The sequence below is a fragment of the Oenanthe melanoleuca genome, chromosome 6, assembly GCF_029582105.1.
Source record: "Oenanthe melanoleuca isolate GR-GAL-2019-014 chromosome 6, OMel1.0, whole genome shotgun sequence".
NCBI lineage: Eukaryota > Metazoa > Chordata > Aves > Passeriformes > Muscicapidae > Oenanthe > Oenanthe melanoleuca.
The window spans coordinates 14,395,658-14,410,128 of NC_079340.1; the positions used below are offsets into that span (position 1 = coordinate 14,395,658).

General features: G+C 37.9%; 1 protein-coding gene across 1 annotated transcript in view; it reads right to left on the bottom strand.

The window, feature by feature from the left end:
* The window catches only part of ADK (adenosine kinase), a 234,395-nt gene that overhangs the window by 13,130 nt on the left and 206,794 nt on the right, over positions 1-14,471 (bottom strand). The window contains exon 10 of the mRNA XM_056495131.1: positions 5,003-5,089. Within this exon, the coding sequence (XP_056351106.1) occupies positions 5,003-5,089 (87 nt within the window). The remainder of the gene's footprint in view (positions 1-5,002; positions 5,090-14,471) is intronic.

Below are 14,471 nucleotides of genomic sequence, written 5' to 3' on the forward strand. Positions count from 1 at the left end.
TCAAAGAATGTTTCACATGGACGATGGTATTTCAATATTTCAATAATATAGAAGTATATCAAATATTACTTAGATCTGAAATCAAAGCTGTATGTCACTCTATCAAAAATCATTTGCATTTACCTCATGAAAGGAGGCTAAAATTTGAACAATGTGAGAACCTTTAGGCAAACTCCTACAAGTCCAAGGTCTGTGTCTAATTTGTAGAGACATTTAGATTAAGATGGAAAAATAATGCTTGGAATTAACCTCTCTATTAAAGATGAGGAAATGGCTTTGCTGAGACGGTTTGGCTCAAATAGAATCAGAAAGAGGAAAGTATCTTCAGTAAGCCCTGTGGTCCCTAAAGAGGAGATAAGGATGCCACGAGGCCCACTCACACAAGGACACATGAAAGAGGACCACTCCTCTTTTGCTGCTCTCCCTGTCTCTACCAGAATAGCTGTCTGATAGCTGAGACAGGAGTTGGCCATCTCATAAGGCTCATGCTGGGCTTCACAAGAAAGAGAAAGAGAGAGAACTGCTTATTCTGTAAGAATGTGCACCAGAAAATTGTGACTGTAGCTTTCAAACTCTAGCTAGCAGCTTTATGAGATTCCTCAGCACATGAAAGCTGCCAATGCCATTTTTAAATTGACAGGTGGTTTGAGCCATTGACCTCCCCTTTGATACTGACAGAGGCAAATTGCTATCAGCTCCTATCTGGCACTGTACAATGCTTAATGAAGAGCTCCTTCTACCTTGGGATTTCTTTTCCTTGAGAATGGTATAACATCTTTATAGCATGGTGATAAGCAATCCACGCTTGCTGCAATCATTCTGTCACTGCCTTATCATGCTACTTGAAAATGATTTGTGGTTCCATTTCATACTCTAGTACTTTTCATGTAGTGTATGACTAAATCATAGCAGATTATTAAGTCAATATATTTATATTGATGGAACCTGAAGAAACATCGATTTTACACCTATTCATTTGTTATGAACTCTGTACTCAGTTCCAGGCACTAGACAGATTCTAGGGGAGAGATTTTGGGAACAATGGCAGCAACTATCAGAACAGATGCTTATTGTTTTCATTAGTTACGGTGGCAATGACAAAGGCGAGTTCAAACAGAAGGCAAGCCTGCTCTGGCTAAAGAGAGCAGGATGGCACAAAGGAAAGCACACGATGGCAGAACTGCCCATATTTCAGTCTATTTATTGCCATTAAGTACGCTTTGGTTATCATTACTGCAATGGTGCAAACTGGGGCTGACTAGCAATAAATAAATGTTAATTTAATGAGCAACAGAATGCTCCCCAAACTCTACCAACTAAGGCTGTAATTCCATTAAGAGGACGCCTGTGACATAAGCCATGTCAGCAAAGCTCAAGTGATTTGTCAATGTCATAAGAATCTGGAGGTGGAATTGCAACTTTTATTTATGGGTATTTCAGTGATTTATAACCAAGTATCTGTGGTACTCCTGAAAACCACAAGAGGTGCTGAGATGCTACAAAGTAAACCATTATTGCTTCAACTTGTAAAAGGTGGCAGTGTCGCTGGTAAGCAATAAAAGCAGAACTGTGTTAGTGTTGTTCGCAGAAGTGTTTTTAGCATAAAGATACCTGCAGCAATTTTAAAACTTGGTTTCTTATTCATGCACTGCACCAGCCTGAGTGGCAGATGACTTGCTGCCTGCAATAAGAGGCAAGAAATTCAGAGATATTCATGGTGCCAACTTAATAAAACCACATTTCAGCTGAAGAATGTGGTTTATTTCTTGCTGCTAGCTGTTGGGGTGAGCTAGTTCTCCTTGAAGGCTGGCGGCTTCATGCTCAGAAATGCTGAACTCGTGAATCAACTCACAGAGTTACAAGAAACTTTGTGGCTTTAAACTTTTTCTTGACTTTAAGGTCTCAAGAGCTTCAGTAGTTAGACTGGCTGTAGTTAAAAAAAAAAACCCACAGTTTTATTTTTTTCAACTTTTACATGGAAAAACATACGAGGGGGAATTTGCCAAGTTGGCATAATTATTGAGAAGGAATTTCCCTACAACCTGTGAGTTATACCTCTGGAAGAGAATGCCTCTGTGAAAGACCTTTCAAAATATGATAGAGTCTAACAAACCTGACCTCCTAATGCAAAACAAATCTTGTTTAATGGGGTTAGTTCTCATTATATCCCATGTTCTCCTCTCAGCCAAGACACCTGCTCCACAAAAACCACTGTTCAGTCATGTTAATGTACTGGTTCCAGAGAAGCATGGGAAACTTTGCCATGGGAGTCTTGTTATTGTTGAATAAAAGAACTAGGTTTCCCAGAGGGGATATTGTAACACTGAGTGAATTTTTTAGTTATGGGATTAATTTTGAAACATTTTACTACAAGGACGCTAAAACCAAAACATTACACGTACTGTTGCCTAGGTAGTAACAACTGATAAAAACCTCAATCAAAGAAAGAAGCAGAAAAGCACTGAAGAGAATATAACTTTCCTGTTGTAAAAATTCTGTCAGGACAGTAACACTGCAGCTGGCTCAGTGTTAGACCCAATGCTAGAAGATACATATGTTAAGCAGCATTACCTACACTACTGCACAGGGCTTGCTGCTAAGATGTTCAAGAACATCTCCTGCTCCAAATACACATTTTGAAAACACATGAAAAGTGTGCCACAGATGAAATACAGACATCTCTCCCAAATGAAACACAGCCCAAATCAAAGCCTATCCAGTCCAGTATCCTATTTCCTACATATGGGAAGGAAAATTGAATGACTCCTTGAAGAAGGAGCCCACAGTACACATAAGACTAGAATCTAGACTGTTATGAGCCACAATTCACCCATCTGGACTAAACTCAGGAAAATCTAATCCCTGAGAAGGATAAATGATCAATTTATTATTTATGGACTGACAGAGGAGAACAAAGAAGCCAATGGAAGAGCTATGTATTCCAAAGCTCATGTTGCTTTGAGTCACAGGAAAGAGAAGCATGGTGTAACAAGAGGCTGAGCTCAGCGATGCTCAGCTCAGACAGATTTGCCAAGGCTGAGCTGACTTCCATTACAGAGGGAAAACCAGCTGTGTTCCCTTCTCTGATAGTGAGGGAGAACTGTGCAATGCACTGGACTGCACTGCACTTATGCCCCAATGGAAAAGCATCTGATGCCTCAGTGCCATTTGTGGGGCAACTGAAGATAATATACATCCATAAGCAGTGATACAGGACTTTTGTTAAGATTATCCCAAATACACAGGATCTTGCTGTATCTTAACACTTAGAATAATGTCCCTTCAGCCTCTCTTACACAGCTGAGTATTATCCATATCATTTTTCCCCTTCAAGAAAGGAATCTCACAACTGATCCAAGATCAGCCTGACAGGATGTGTCCCAGCTCCTTACACTGCTGGTGGAAGGCAGTAGTTTGGAATAGAGACTGATCTGGTTTATATCAGACTTTCCATTCAGGATATTCTGATTAAAGTCAATGTTTTAGCCCTTCTACAGAAAACCTGCAGCTATGGCAGTACCAGGGAAAAGGATGCCATTTAAAGAGGAAGGCTTTTGCGAAATCTATTTTTAAATTTGATCTATCATATTATAAAACAGTTCTTAAAGCCCTGATTATTTAGTTGCAATATTCTTCCTGCAGCTAACCTAAGAAAGAACAAAATTAGGATTATTAAAACAAAAGTCTTGAGTTCAAGAGGCCTAAAACTGAAGAATGGAAAATAAATACAACATGAGATAAACATGGCAAGACCTATTCTCTCTTTTTTTGTTCTCCTCACCAGAACAGCAGCTTTCTGGCACAGCTGATACACAGAGCAAATGTATACAAGGGCAAGCACTTGAAGATGATCTTATTTATGTTATAGTCACTACTGTATCAAATTTAGTCTTGTTTGTGATTTAGGAACAATAGAGAGTGACTAGCATGCTCTAAAAGGTGTATGAATAATACAACCTAATGTGTTTCCCCCTACTTCTGTCCTTTTTGATTCATGAAATCACTGAAGTAATGAGTAAAACATTCCTATTCTCAGCCAGACTTAAGTATATACTGAACATTTATCTTTGGTTTAAATGCTGTATTAAGTAAGAATGGAATTACTCACATGCTTAAGATTAAGCTTATGTTGAATATTTTCTTGAAGTGGGACACTATTCTGAGCTTTAATTTGGTAATACACTGCTTGTTATCCCCTTCATAGCTACAAGACTGAGCCCTACAATTCTATTTATAAAGTCTCTTTTGTAATATTTCCAGTAAATTAGTGACTAATGGAGCCCCTTACAGCTACTACAGACTGGATATTAGAGCCTTCAGGATGCAATAGTGCATCACAGAACTACATGGATGAAGGTTACAACAAATGACAGAAATCTTGGATTAGATTGAGTTTTGGCTTATATTGAATAATTTTTTAAAGCAGGCATAGACATAACATCCTCTTTTTTCCTTTACAGCTTGCGCCAAAAAAAATAGTAAGTTTGCAAATGGATATTAAGCAATGCCAGATATTTTTGGGGTTTGTTTTAACAAATTAACCCTTTGCGTTCTTTTCTGATGTCCAAATAATTGTATTGGAAGCAGATGTTCTACCAAAATTTACATGATCAGAGACATTATGCTCACTTATTAACATACTGTTTAATATTCACTACAACCTGTTTTAAAGAACAACAATGTGTTAACATTTAAGCCAGGAGGGATTTCTGTACACTATATAGTACTTGATGCAGCTTGTTTATGCAACAGTCTGACAGATACAATTAATCTCATGAAAACGACCAGAATACAGCATAATGGCATATTATTTTTGAAGTAATAGAACACACTTTCCCTTTCAAAGTCAGAACTTAATTAAATTATATAACTTCAGGATGCAGAGAAAAGCTGTAAAAGAATGAAGCTTGTTCTGAAGGACAAGCTGAATGAAAAAACAGTAGATTTTATAGAGAGAGAATAATAAGATAATCTCCAAACAACAGAAAGAAGTAAGAAATACCTCCAACAAATGCATCTCCAGCTCCATTGGTATCCACAATTTCACTCTGATCACTCACCAACACAGGGAAAGTAGTCACTTCATTTTCTGTAGAGAAATGGAAGAATAAAACATGAGTTACTTGGGAATCTGACTTTGAAATACACAACAAAAAGGGAAAATCAAAGCAATTCAAAACTATGACCTTTAGCATGATAATTTGGGTAAAAATAGATTTGGTTTATAATTCTGTCTGTATTTACTTCATCAGCATATGAGAACACATTCAAACAAGCCATAAGTTGTGAGCATTTTCATTACTTGCTTCCAGCCTCATTTATTTTGTCTACCTCCTAATAATAAGGACAAGAGAAAAAGATTAAGGAAAAGAGTAAAAAAAAAAAGTAAATCAGAAGGAACAACATAGAACACCTGAGCATATGGACAAGATGGAAAAATCCATCCTGCCAAAACCAGTGCTTTCCAGTAGTGGCAGGAAGGTGAGAGAGCCTCCAGAATGGCCAGCACAAGCCTCCAAAAGATCAACAGAAACTGCTGCATTGTTGAAACCAAAATAGATGTGAATTAACTGCAATAAAGCTGTGAAATAAAAAGCAAAAACAAGCGGAAATCAAAGTGCTTTCAAATTACACCTTTAAAAAAAACCCCATATATGCAAGGAGCCTTGCAACTTGCCATCTGACTAGATTTGGTTTCAAGATTTCAATGATTTCACTCTCTTCCTTAGTATTTATTTTAAAAACCCCAACTATTTCCTTCAGCTCCCTGCCCTCTACTGGCACTCATTAAATGTATTGCAATAGGTGGATACTCAGCATCTTCACCTCCAATTCACTGCCACACCACAGTTCAGCATAATTATACCACTTAGGTATGATAACTTTAGAGTTCCAGGGTTATAAATTTAATATATGCCACTAATTAATCAGCTATGGCTTTCCAGGTGGTAATGTCATAATGACGTGATAAAAATATAATTACCACCTTGTCACAATACCTTGTTAAAGTGTAAATTACCCCTGTAACAGAGCCAATGGAAGTTCTGCCTCTGGTAGTCAGTATGCATTAAACTGTCTCAGAGCAAACAGATTGTCCTTTGGCAGACAGCAGGAATTACAAAAAGGGGAGGGGGAAGAAAATTCTGTCAACCATTAAAAGAAAAACCATCAGAGCTGTTTCTTTTAATTTTTGGTAAAAATAGAAATAAAATGGGAAACAGAGCTTCCAGAAGCTGAAACCTGGAGATGAGTAGTTTCTTCACTGTCCAGCAACAGAGCAGATCATAAAAATCACTCTTACACTGACATACACAGTAGCAAACAAGGAAACCTAGTTTGGAAGGCATATAAAGAATTCACAGTCTCAAATCAGGCAAGTCTGTGTATGCTGCAGAGGTACCAGAAGGATCCTGGTTTCTGTGAAATGCAGTGTATCAGCTCTACTGCTCTTCACCATCTGCTACTAAGTGAACCAGGCAGATATAATGATGCTGCCTCCAGAGGGAACTGTTGGCTGGCCCACCAGGAGGGGAGGGGAGCATTAGCAACAACCATCCATGAGAGGCAAAGGAAAAAGGGTAATGAAAAACATAAGATGAATATTCCAATTAAAGAACAGGTTTCAGTCAGTTCTCAGTGCATCCTACTCTCTACCCTGTTAAGAAAGCTATTTAGAAATGTGCTTCAATGCTGTGTTGTGCTCTTAAGATAAGTCTTCAAGAGCAATGTTTTTTAGTAATTTTAACAGGATTCATTTGAATTGGAAATCATGAAAGAGAGGCCTTACATTAAACTCTGCCAGACAAGCAGAGTGTATTCATCCATTTCACAAGAAGGTATATTGATTTGCTCAAGATAATACTAAAACAATGAGCAATGTGCTAAGTCTGTTGAAGACACATTGTAATAAACTAACCTGCTCCTTTCTGAGTGTGCATGGGCACACACAGATGTTCTACATTAAATGCACAGCAGACAATTGGATATGCATACAAATGTCTGTGTTTGGGCACAGAGAGTGAATAATGCACATTGTATTTTGAAAGCTGCAAATGGGGTGTGGCATCAAGTAGGATTCTATTCAAGCAAACTAGAACAAATGAAAGTTATCTTCATCATCTTTTTCCTTTCTTTTCCTCTGTCTTAACTCCCTCCCTCAGCTCCCTCTAGTATGTGCAGGTAAGTATTGCACTAGAAGCTCCTATTCTATCCTTTCTGTAGTTAGATATAATTATAAGTAACTGAATTAGTCTAAAATCCCAAATACATTGGGAAAATCTTCTGGTGTACAGATTTTTTTAATTTTTTTTTTTTCTGGTCACAGTTTTCCATGCCTACCTGGGTAATAAATTTTCTTTCTGTAACTTCCAATATATTTTCAAGCAGAGCAAGAATCTCATATTTTGAAGTACTGAAGTTTAAGAAGGAGCATGGCTTTGGAGCACATACTAAATTACAAAATATTACCATCTGCACACATCCAATATGTTGGATGTTGGCAAATTATCTTTCTTTAACCTTAGGACAACTTCTAGCATAGATTCAGCTGACAATAATACATACTGGATGATCAACAAAAGAATACCAAGGCTTGGAGTTTGTTTTTTCCTTTCCTTTACAATATATTAAGTAAATTAGAATTAAAGCTGCCATTAAATTACATTGCAATGTCTGTGTAACAGCACCAAAAGAGCTAATTTCTCTTACTGATCTGTGTTTTGTAGCAACTAAACACAACAGGATGAATCATGATGAAGCAGAAGTCTCCATTCTGAGTATCCTTGGTTTTGTGAATTTAATGTTGCTTTAACTTCATTTTTGATCCATTATGTTATAAAACCCCAAATCCATCATAGCAAACATTGAGACACCTTGGCTAAGTGCACTGGTCATCAGTGGCCTTGCTTTTCAAAGTCAGTTCTCATTTCATTCATCATTCTGAGAGCTTATGAAAGAAAGAATAATTACATAAGTGTTTTGAAGTCCAAGTGCCGCTGCTCCGGGCATAAAGTCCAGTGTTCTATTTTTATGTAACAAATATCTTCTGTGATACAACATATTCCACTTGTGTATCATTTCCTGAAAGCCCAGAATTGGGAGTGCAAATTGCAACAAGGTGACTACAATTAGGGACACTTTAGAAAATAAGCATTAATGAAATCTAAAATTTTGGAGCTTTGATTCAACTTTCAGTGACATTTGTCAGGAACTCAGCTCTTTCAAAATGACATAGAAATAATCAAACACAGACATTACTGTGACTTCACAGGCTGAAGACAAGTTCATAGGTAAGTCAGAAGGACATAGCTCATTGGTAAATGTAGTCATTGTTAATCTCTCACATTACATACATAAAGAGATGAAATCTCTATTTTCCGAGGCAAAAATATATGCTGTCATATCTGGCTTAACATATTATTGTAGGTAAAACAGTCTGGAGAGATAATAACTGGAGAGCAATAGTAACTGAAAAAACCCAGTACTCCTTCCATTCTAACACTCTTAAGCTCCCAAATGAATACAAGCCTATTTCACAATGTTAGCAGAAACAATCGAACTCTGATGATAGGTGCAAATACTACAGGTCTGTCTCCAAACCAAATTAGAATCACAGACTACATGTCTACTCTTCGTACAGTAATAAACACCAGCAAGCAATCATTACATCCAATTAGGCTGAGTACTTTCCTTAACTGGGTCATTTACCAGTCTCTCTTGCTCTTAAAAGTAGATTAAATGTGTAAACTTACATTTAATTACCTGTAGCAGAACTCTTACGGGCAACATGTTGGAGTGTCCTTAATTTTATTTTAAAATAAAATGAAAGGAAGAAGGTAGACCTAAAATATATACAAAAAAAAGGTCTAGCTATTTCCTCAAATAATCTTTTGATCCATGGGGTAGTAGTGGTAGTACAGATGCTTACAAGATGGAGTCACATTCATGTTTCTTTTGTGAGCTTTAACTTTAAAATAAAGGAACAACTGTGAAACAGAATTCTGTCCCAACTCCTCCCCACCTCCACCCTCTCTAACTTTCTTCAGATCAGGGGCCAAAAAAAAAAAAAAAGATAAAAAGAAAAGGAAAAAAAATGAGACAGGAAGAACTTAACAGAACGTAGAAACCTGAACTCAAAACCTATAAATGTCTCTGGGCAGCTGTAAGGTAAGAAGTAATGAGAAAAGTATTTGAAACCAGGCCATGTTACTTAGGATGGTTTTTAGCTCTCACCTGTCTCCAGACGGTAAACCCCAAAAGGCTACAGGCTCTAAGTCTCTGTATCTTCTTCAGCACATCAATACATCTTTAAAAACCCTCCATTATAGCAATACTTTCTCCTGTTTTGTTCAGCAGTAAAATTATGCTGTTGCTCTCCTTCACACAATGATACCACACTGGGTAATGCACATCAAAGAGATGCTGCAGCTCCCCCACCCCATCAACACCGCACTGTCCAAAGCTACAGAGTGGGGCAGGGCACTGAACCCCAGCTAGGAGCCCTCCAAACCTGCAGTGATTATGTACTTCACACCTGGCAGAGCTGATGCAACCTGCCACTTCTAAGCAAGCAGAATGAGATCCTGCATTTTCAGGCTGGAACTCTCAGCCAGTTCTGGATGGACACTGGCACTCCTGGCACTTTGTGGGTGTGTGTTAGGCTGGCCTTGTTTTGCACCCCAACACCTCCTCCCTCCACCATCTAGGTCTGTGCACAGTGGGCTGCTATGTAGGGTTTGTCAGAAAAAGAAGGGATCTCTTTGTGCCATTCAACGGAGTCACAGCATGACAGGCAAGGTTCAAGTCAGCAATATGCTTTGGGATCTTTCTGTCAAGTATTTTAATAGTACACAACAAATGATGATGTATTCTAATGAATTCTGTATGTATCCAAGAAATATTATGACTAGTAATGCAGAAGTTATTTATCCTTTATTGCTATAATAAACAAATGACCCTCAACAAGTTATAGAGCAGTTGCCATTTATCATGCTTTAATATGTCTGTGCTATCATATAGGTAATACAAATATTAATTGATTTCCATAATAAAAACCCCAATTAATGGGTCTCTCTAGCAATGGAGCTAAAATTCTCTTTGCAGTTTGCTAAGCAAAATTGTTGATCAGGATGCAAAGTGCTGTCCCTCAGAGACAGCTAGTTCATTTTCAGTAAAAACAGGGAAAGAATATGATGGCAAAGACTTTGAATCTCCTGTGGCTCTAGTCATAGTCCCACAGATACCCGTAGGGGAAATGACAGTGTGCAGACCCCATTTTCCTCTGTCTTAGGAGGTAAATGAGACTTGTCTTCCCCTTATAGCTCTCATCAGACATACAAATTGTACCATTATCTGGTCAAGAGCATTTTGATTCAGAAGTCCTATTTGTAGCCTCTCACTGAAGTGTGATTCATAGGATTAGAGTTAATAGGGGAAAAAAGGTTCATCTGAATCAACTTGTACACTCATACACATCAACTGTTAGCAATGACGTAAAATTAAATACTATTTTTGCACACAGCATGTATACCCTGAACCTACACCCCATTCTGTCTGCAATCCTGTTAATTCAACAGCAGTCATTTGAAGTAACTCTTCATCTATACCACCACAAGATTGGACTCAGAACTCTGTATATAGTTATAACAATTGTAAGAAATGTAACAGCTTTGACTAATGGCTCATGAACATCTTCTATGGGCAAAATGTGGTTTGTTTACTTTATCGAAAGTGTGGGGCACACTTAAATGTCATTATTTTCTATATCATCACTGCCAGTGCCAAGAGTTAAATCTCTACTTTATTTCTCGTATTAAGTAATTTTTAGCACAAGTAAACAGAACACTGCTTAAAAGATGGAGAAGCAGGAGGTCAACAGAAAATACTAGTTCTGCTTCAGCTTGTTGCTAATAAAACATTTTTAAACATATATATGTGCATATATATATGGAAAAACTGCCCTAAAGAACAAGCTGCTGAATTTTTCTGGCATGTGTCACAATGTTTAAGGTTTAGAATGGCAATGAACTCTGTTGAAAAAGCCTTACAAGCACACAAAGTATTGCCATTTGCCCGCCAGGCACTGATTTCAGAGGCAGCTGAAACGGCGCCCACTGAACTGCCAGAATGCACTGCTCCAGCTCAGCATGGCTGCTGGAGACATAAGGTACTGCTCAGAGCTCAAACCTCCCCTCTGACTTCTGCCTGGGCTCACACAGGGGTTGAGGACTCAGGAAAGGGGTGTGAAGTCACAGGCACCAAAATCAAGCAAAGGTTCTGCAGGTATTCACTGATACAACACAATGGCTGGCTGGAAGTACTGTGAAGAGCAGGAGAAATCAGTCCTGCAGACAGGAGAGATGGGTTACAATCAACAAAGCCCATGAACTCTATGATCCTGGTCTCTATGAAGAGGAAGCCCTACACAGTGAGCTGAGCCACACCAGTGAGCAGAGAGTGACACAAAACCACATCTGGCCTTGGATATTAACAAATATAAGTATCTCTTCCTGCACTGTAAATTCTACATGTATTGCTTTGGGCACTGCACATCTTACTTGATCCTCACATGTAAAAAACCAAGCCACACCCTTCCACCATTATTTTTTGAGCTGTGTATGTGAATTAGAAACACAAACAGATCTATTTCTGTTTGTAAATAGGTAGCCAAGCCTTGCAAACACACACAGATGATGAGAGCTGGAATGCCAGTCTCCAGTGTAAGGACACATCACAAAGGTGTGTCTGGGTCAGTGACACGTTTGGCTCACCACGCTGCAAAAATGAAACATCCCTCAGCTCAGACACCAGACTGTGGGTGCATTTACTTACTGTTTGCACTGACCAACACACCAACAGGAAACATGTATGCTTGTACTCCATGGTATCTACAGATGTATTTTAATCCACTGCACAGCGAGGCCACCACAACACTGTCCTATGGGAGAATCTACTGACAAGTATCAACCTATAAATCATGTCAATGCCATTCCTACTCAAAAGCTTATCAGGGCATTAGCTAAAAACAAAACAAAACAAATAAAAGAGAGAGAAAAATACATTTTAATTTGATTTTGAGTAGGAGAAAAACTATATTCTGCCTCACATTTTTCATCCATTAAGCATATTGCCCTAGCAGGGTAAACACACCTGTCAAAACTTGCAAGCTTTCTTAGCTGTACCTCAGTTTCAGAGTGGTGAACACAGAAATCACATCATTTGAATAAATGCCATGTTACATGACAGCTTTTTTTATGCTACATGATAATCTGAGAAGCATGGGTTGTCAGTGGAGGCAGAAATGGGCCCAAGGCACTTCTATTTCACTTGAGCATCAGTAAGACTGAAAAGAGAAGGAGTGAGCATTAGGTCACTACAGAGCAGCTCTGAAGGAGATTTTTCTTCTGGGAGAATTTATATTTAGTTTCATAAATAAAATCAGTCCATTGGAATGAGAGAGACAGCCTTCCCTGGATATATTACTAAAAATAAGTTAATGTATATATCTGCTTCTCCTTGAAAAAAACTTTGTTACTAGCTGAACATTGATGAGGTAGCTATACCAGAGAAATTCTGCAGCATTGTCTTTAAAAATTCAAATTACAAGTAGAAATTTCAGTTTTTTAACATTTTATCTCAGAGCTCAGCTCTAGAATTTTACAATATTTTTTCTTCTCTTCTGAATTTGTAAGCTCCCTGTTTCATTTAATTAAGATTTCCCAAGACTACTTATTTATTTTTGAAGAATAAAACATGCTTACTAAATTAATTTTATCAGAGTTTAGCAGGTTTTAAATCTATTTAGAAGATGTCACTGCAGTGGAGGCCAAAATTTGTTCTAATGTCAGTGAGAAAATATCCTACTCTTAAAATGCCAATTGAAACAGAGAAACTCTGCTGTTTTAAGTGGAATTATTTAAGGGTTATACCAGTCCAAGATAAAAATCTGGCCCAAAATGAAGGAGTTTATTTTTCCCCTACATTAGTTGCAGATAATTTCTTAGATAATTAAGTACCCCAAACTAAGATCTCTGTAGTATCATGTTATCAGTTTAAAAGTATTACCTAACCTTTGACATAAGCAGGATGGTAAATCTTCCACCTTTTAAATAACCTAGCAGAAAAATAGAAAATTTTCAGCCTCTCTCTCTGCAGAATGTTGTCAGACTCTGCCTATCAATCCTGGTTACTTTTCCTTAAAGTATTATTTCTGTATTATTAATTTGCTGAATAATTCAAATTTAAGTGATTCCAAAATAATACACAAAATGACACAGTTATCTTTTTAGAAGCAATGAAACATTTTAAGATTAATCACACTTCAGATGGTGCATACAGGTCATGTTCTGTCTGATGTTAATATGTATTATTCTTGTATTGTCAAGATGACCACCAAGATATGTTTTAGAAGAAAAAATAAATCCTGTTCTGAAGAGTTTCCAATCTGAAAAGCAAGGTTGCTAAGCAAGTAAATAGATGTGTATAAGCAAAAAATGGGCACTCTGCTGATACAATTAAGCTATAAAAAGTTATGAAGAAAGGCAAGAAGCAGATATTACTTTAAAAACTGCAGAGATATGCAGGAAAAAAACTTTGGTTAGCCTACAGAGTGAGATCATTTGAACTGCAACTCAAAAATGTGGAAAAAAATGGAAAATGCTGGTTATTTGTTCCTTTTAGAAGCATTTCAGTAGAAAACATATACTTAATGGTTGTTTAGACAGTTTCACTGCTTTTTTTGCCAGCTTATCCTGGAGGAAATAAAACCATATTTAAAAAGGAAAAATGTTAATATTTTTTAAGAAAAGCTTTCCTTTTCCTGTGGTAACAAAATTAATGCCTGTAACTTTCAACTTGCCAAATTCATCCTTTTACCAAGCTTCTACTCATCTTTGTCTAATCACTCTTCCTCTTTCCCCACATCCTCCGCTATCACCAGTTGATTCTTGCTGATTAAAGCAATGACTGAGGTGTCTACTGCTGACCAGGAGGCTAATTGTAGCCAATGATCCTAGCACAATTTGGATTTTTATGCTAACAGAAACTGAGAAGGCTCCACTCTTCTTCCACACAAGTACACATCTGATCTGGTCGCTGCTACACAGTAGCAAGAGTTGGGAGCAGGCACTGCCAGGAAGAAACAAAGCTGCTTGGGAGCAGACTGATGTTTGGAGCAGGATTTTCTGCTGGATGCACTTGTCAAACTCAACCTTTGAGCCTGTGTTGATTTTATTCATCCAGCCTCTTATTTCCTTTCTGTTTTAATTCCTACATAACTGTGCATTTGCACATTCAGGATGAAACAGGAAGAGTGGTGCTCTCCTGCTGTAGCTCTGGGCTTTCTGAGCAGGTCTGGCTCCCTGTTGACCCAGGGAGTCCAGCAGTGCCCAGCTCCAGGGACAGGAGCGTGTCCCTCCCCACCACGGATTTGATTCCAGCAAAGGGTGTGCTTCAAACCTAATCTATTCCTAGAG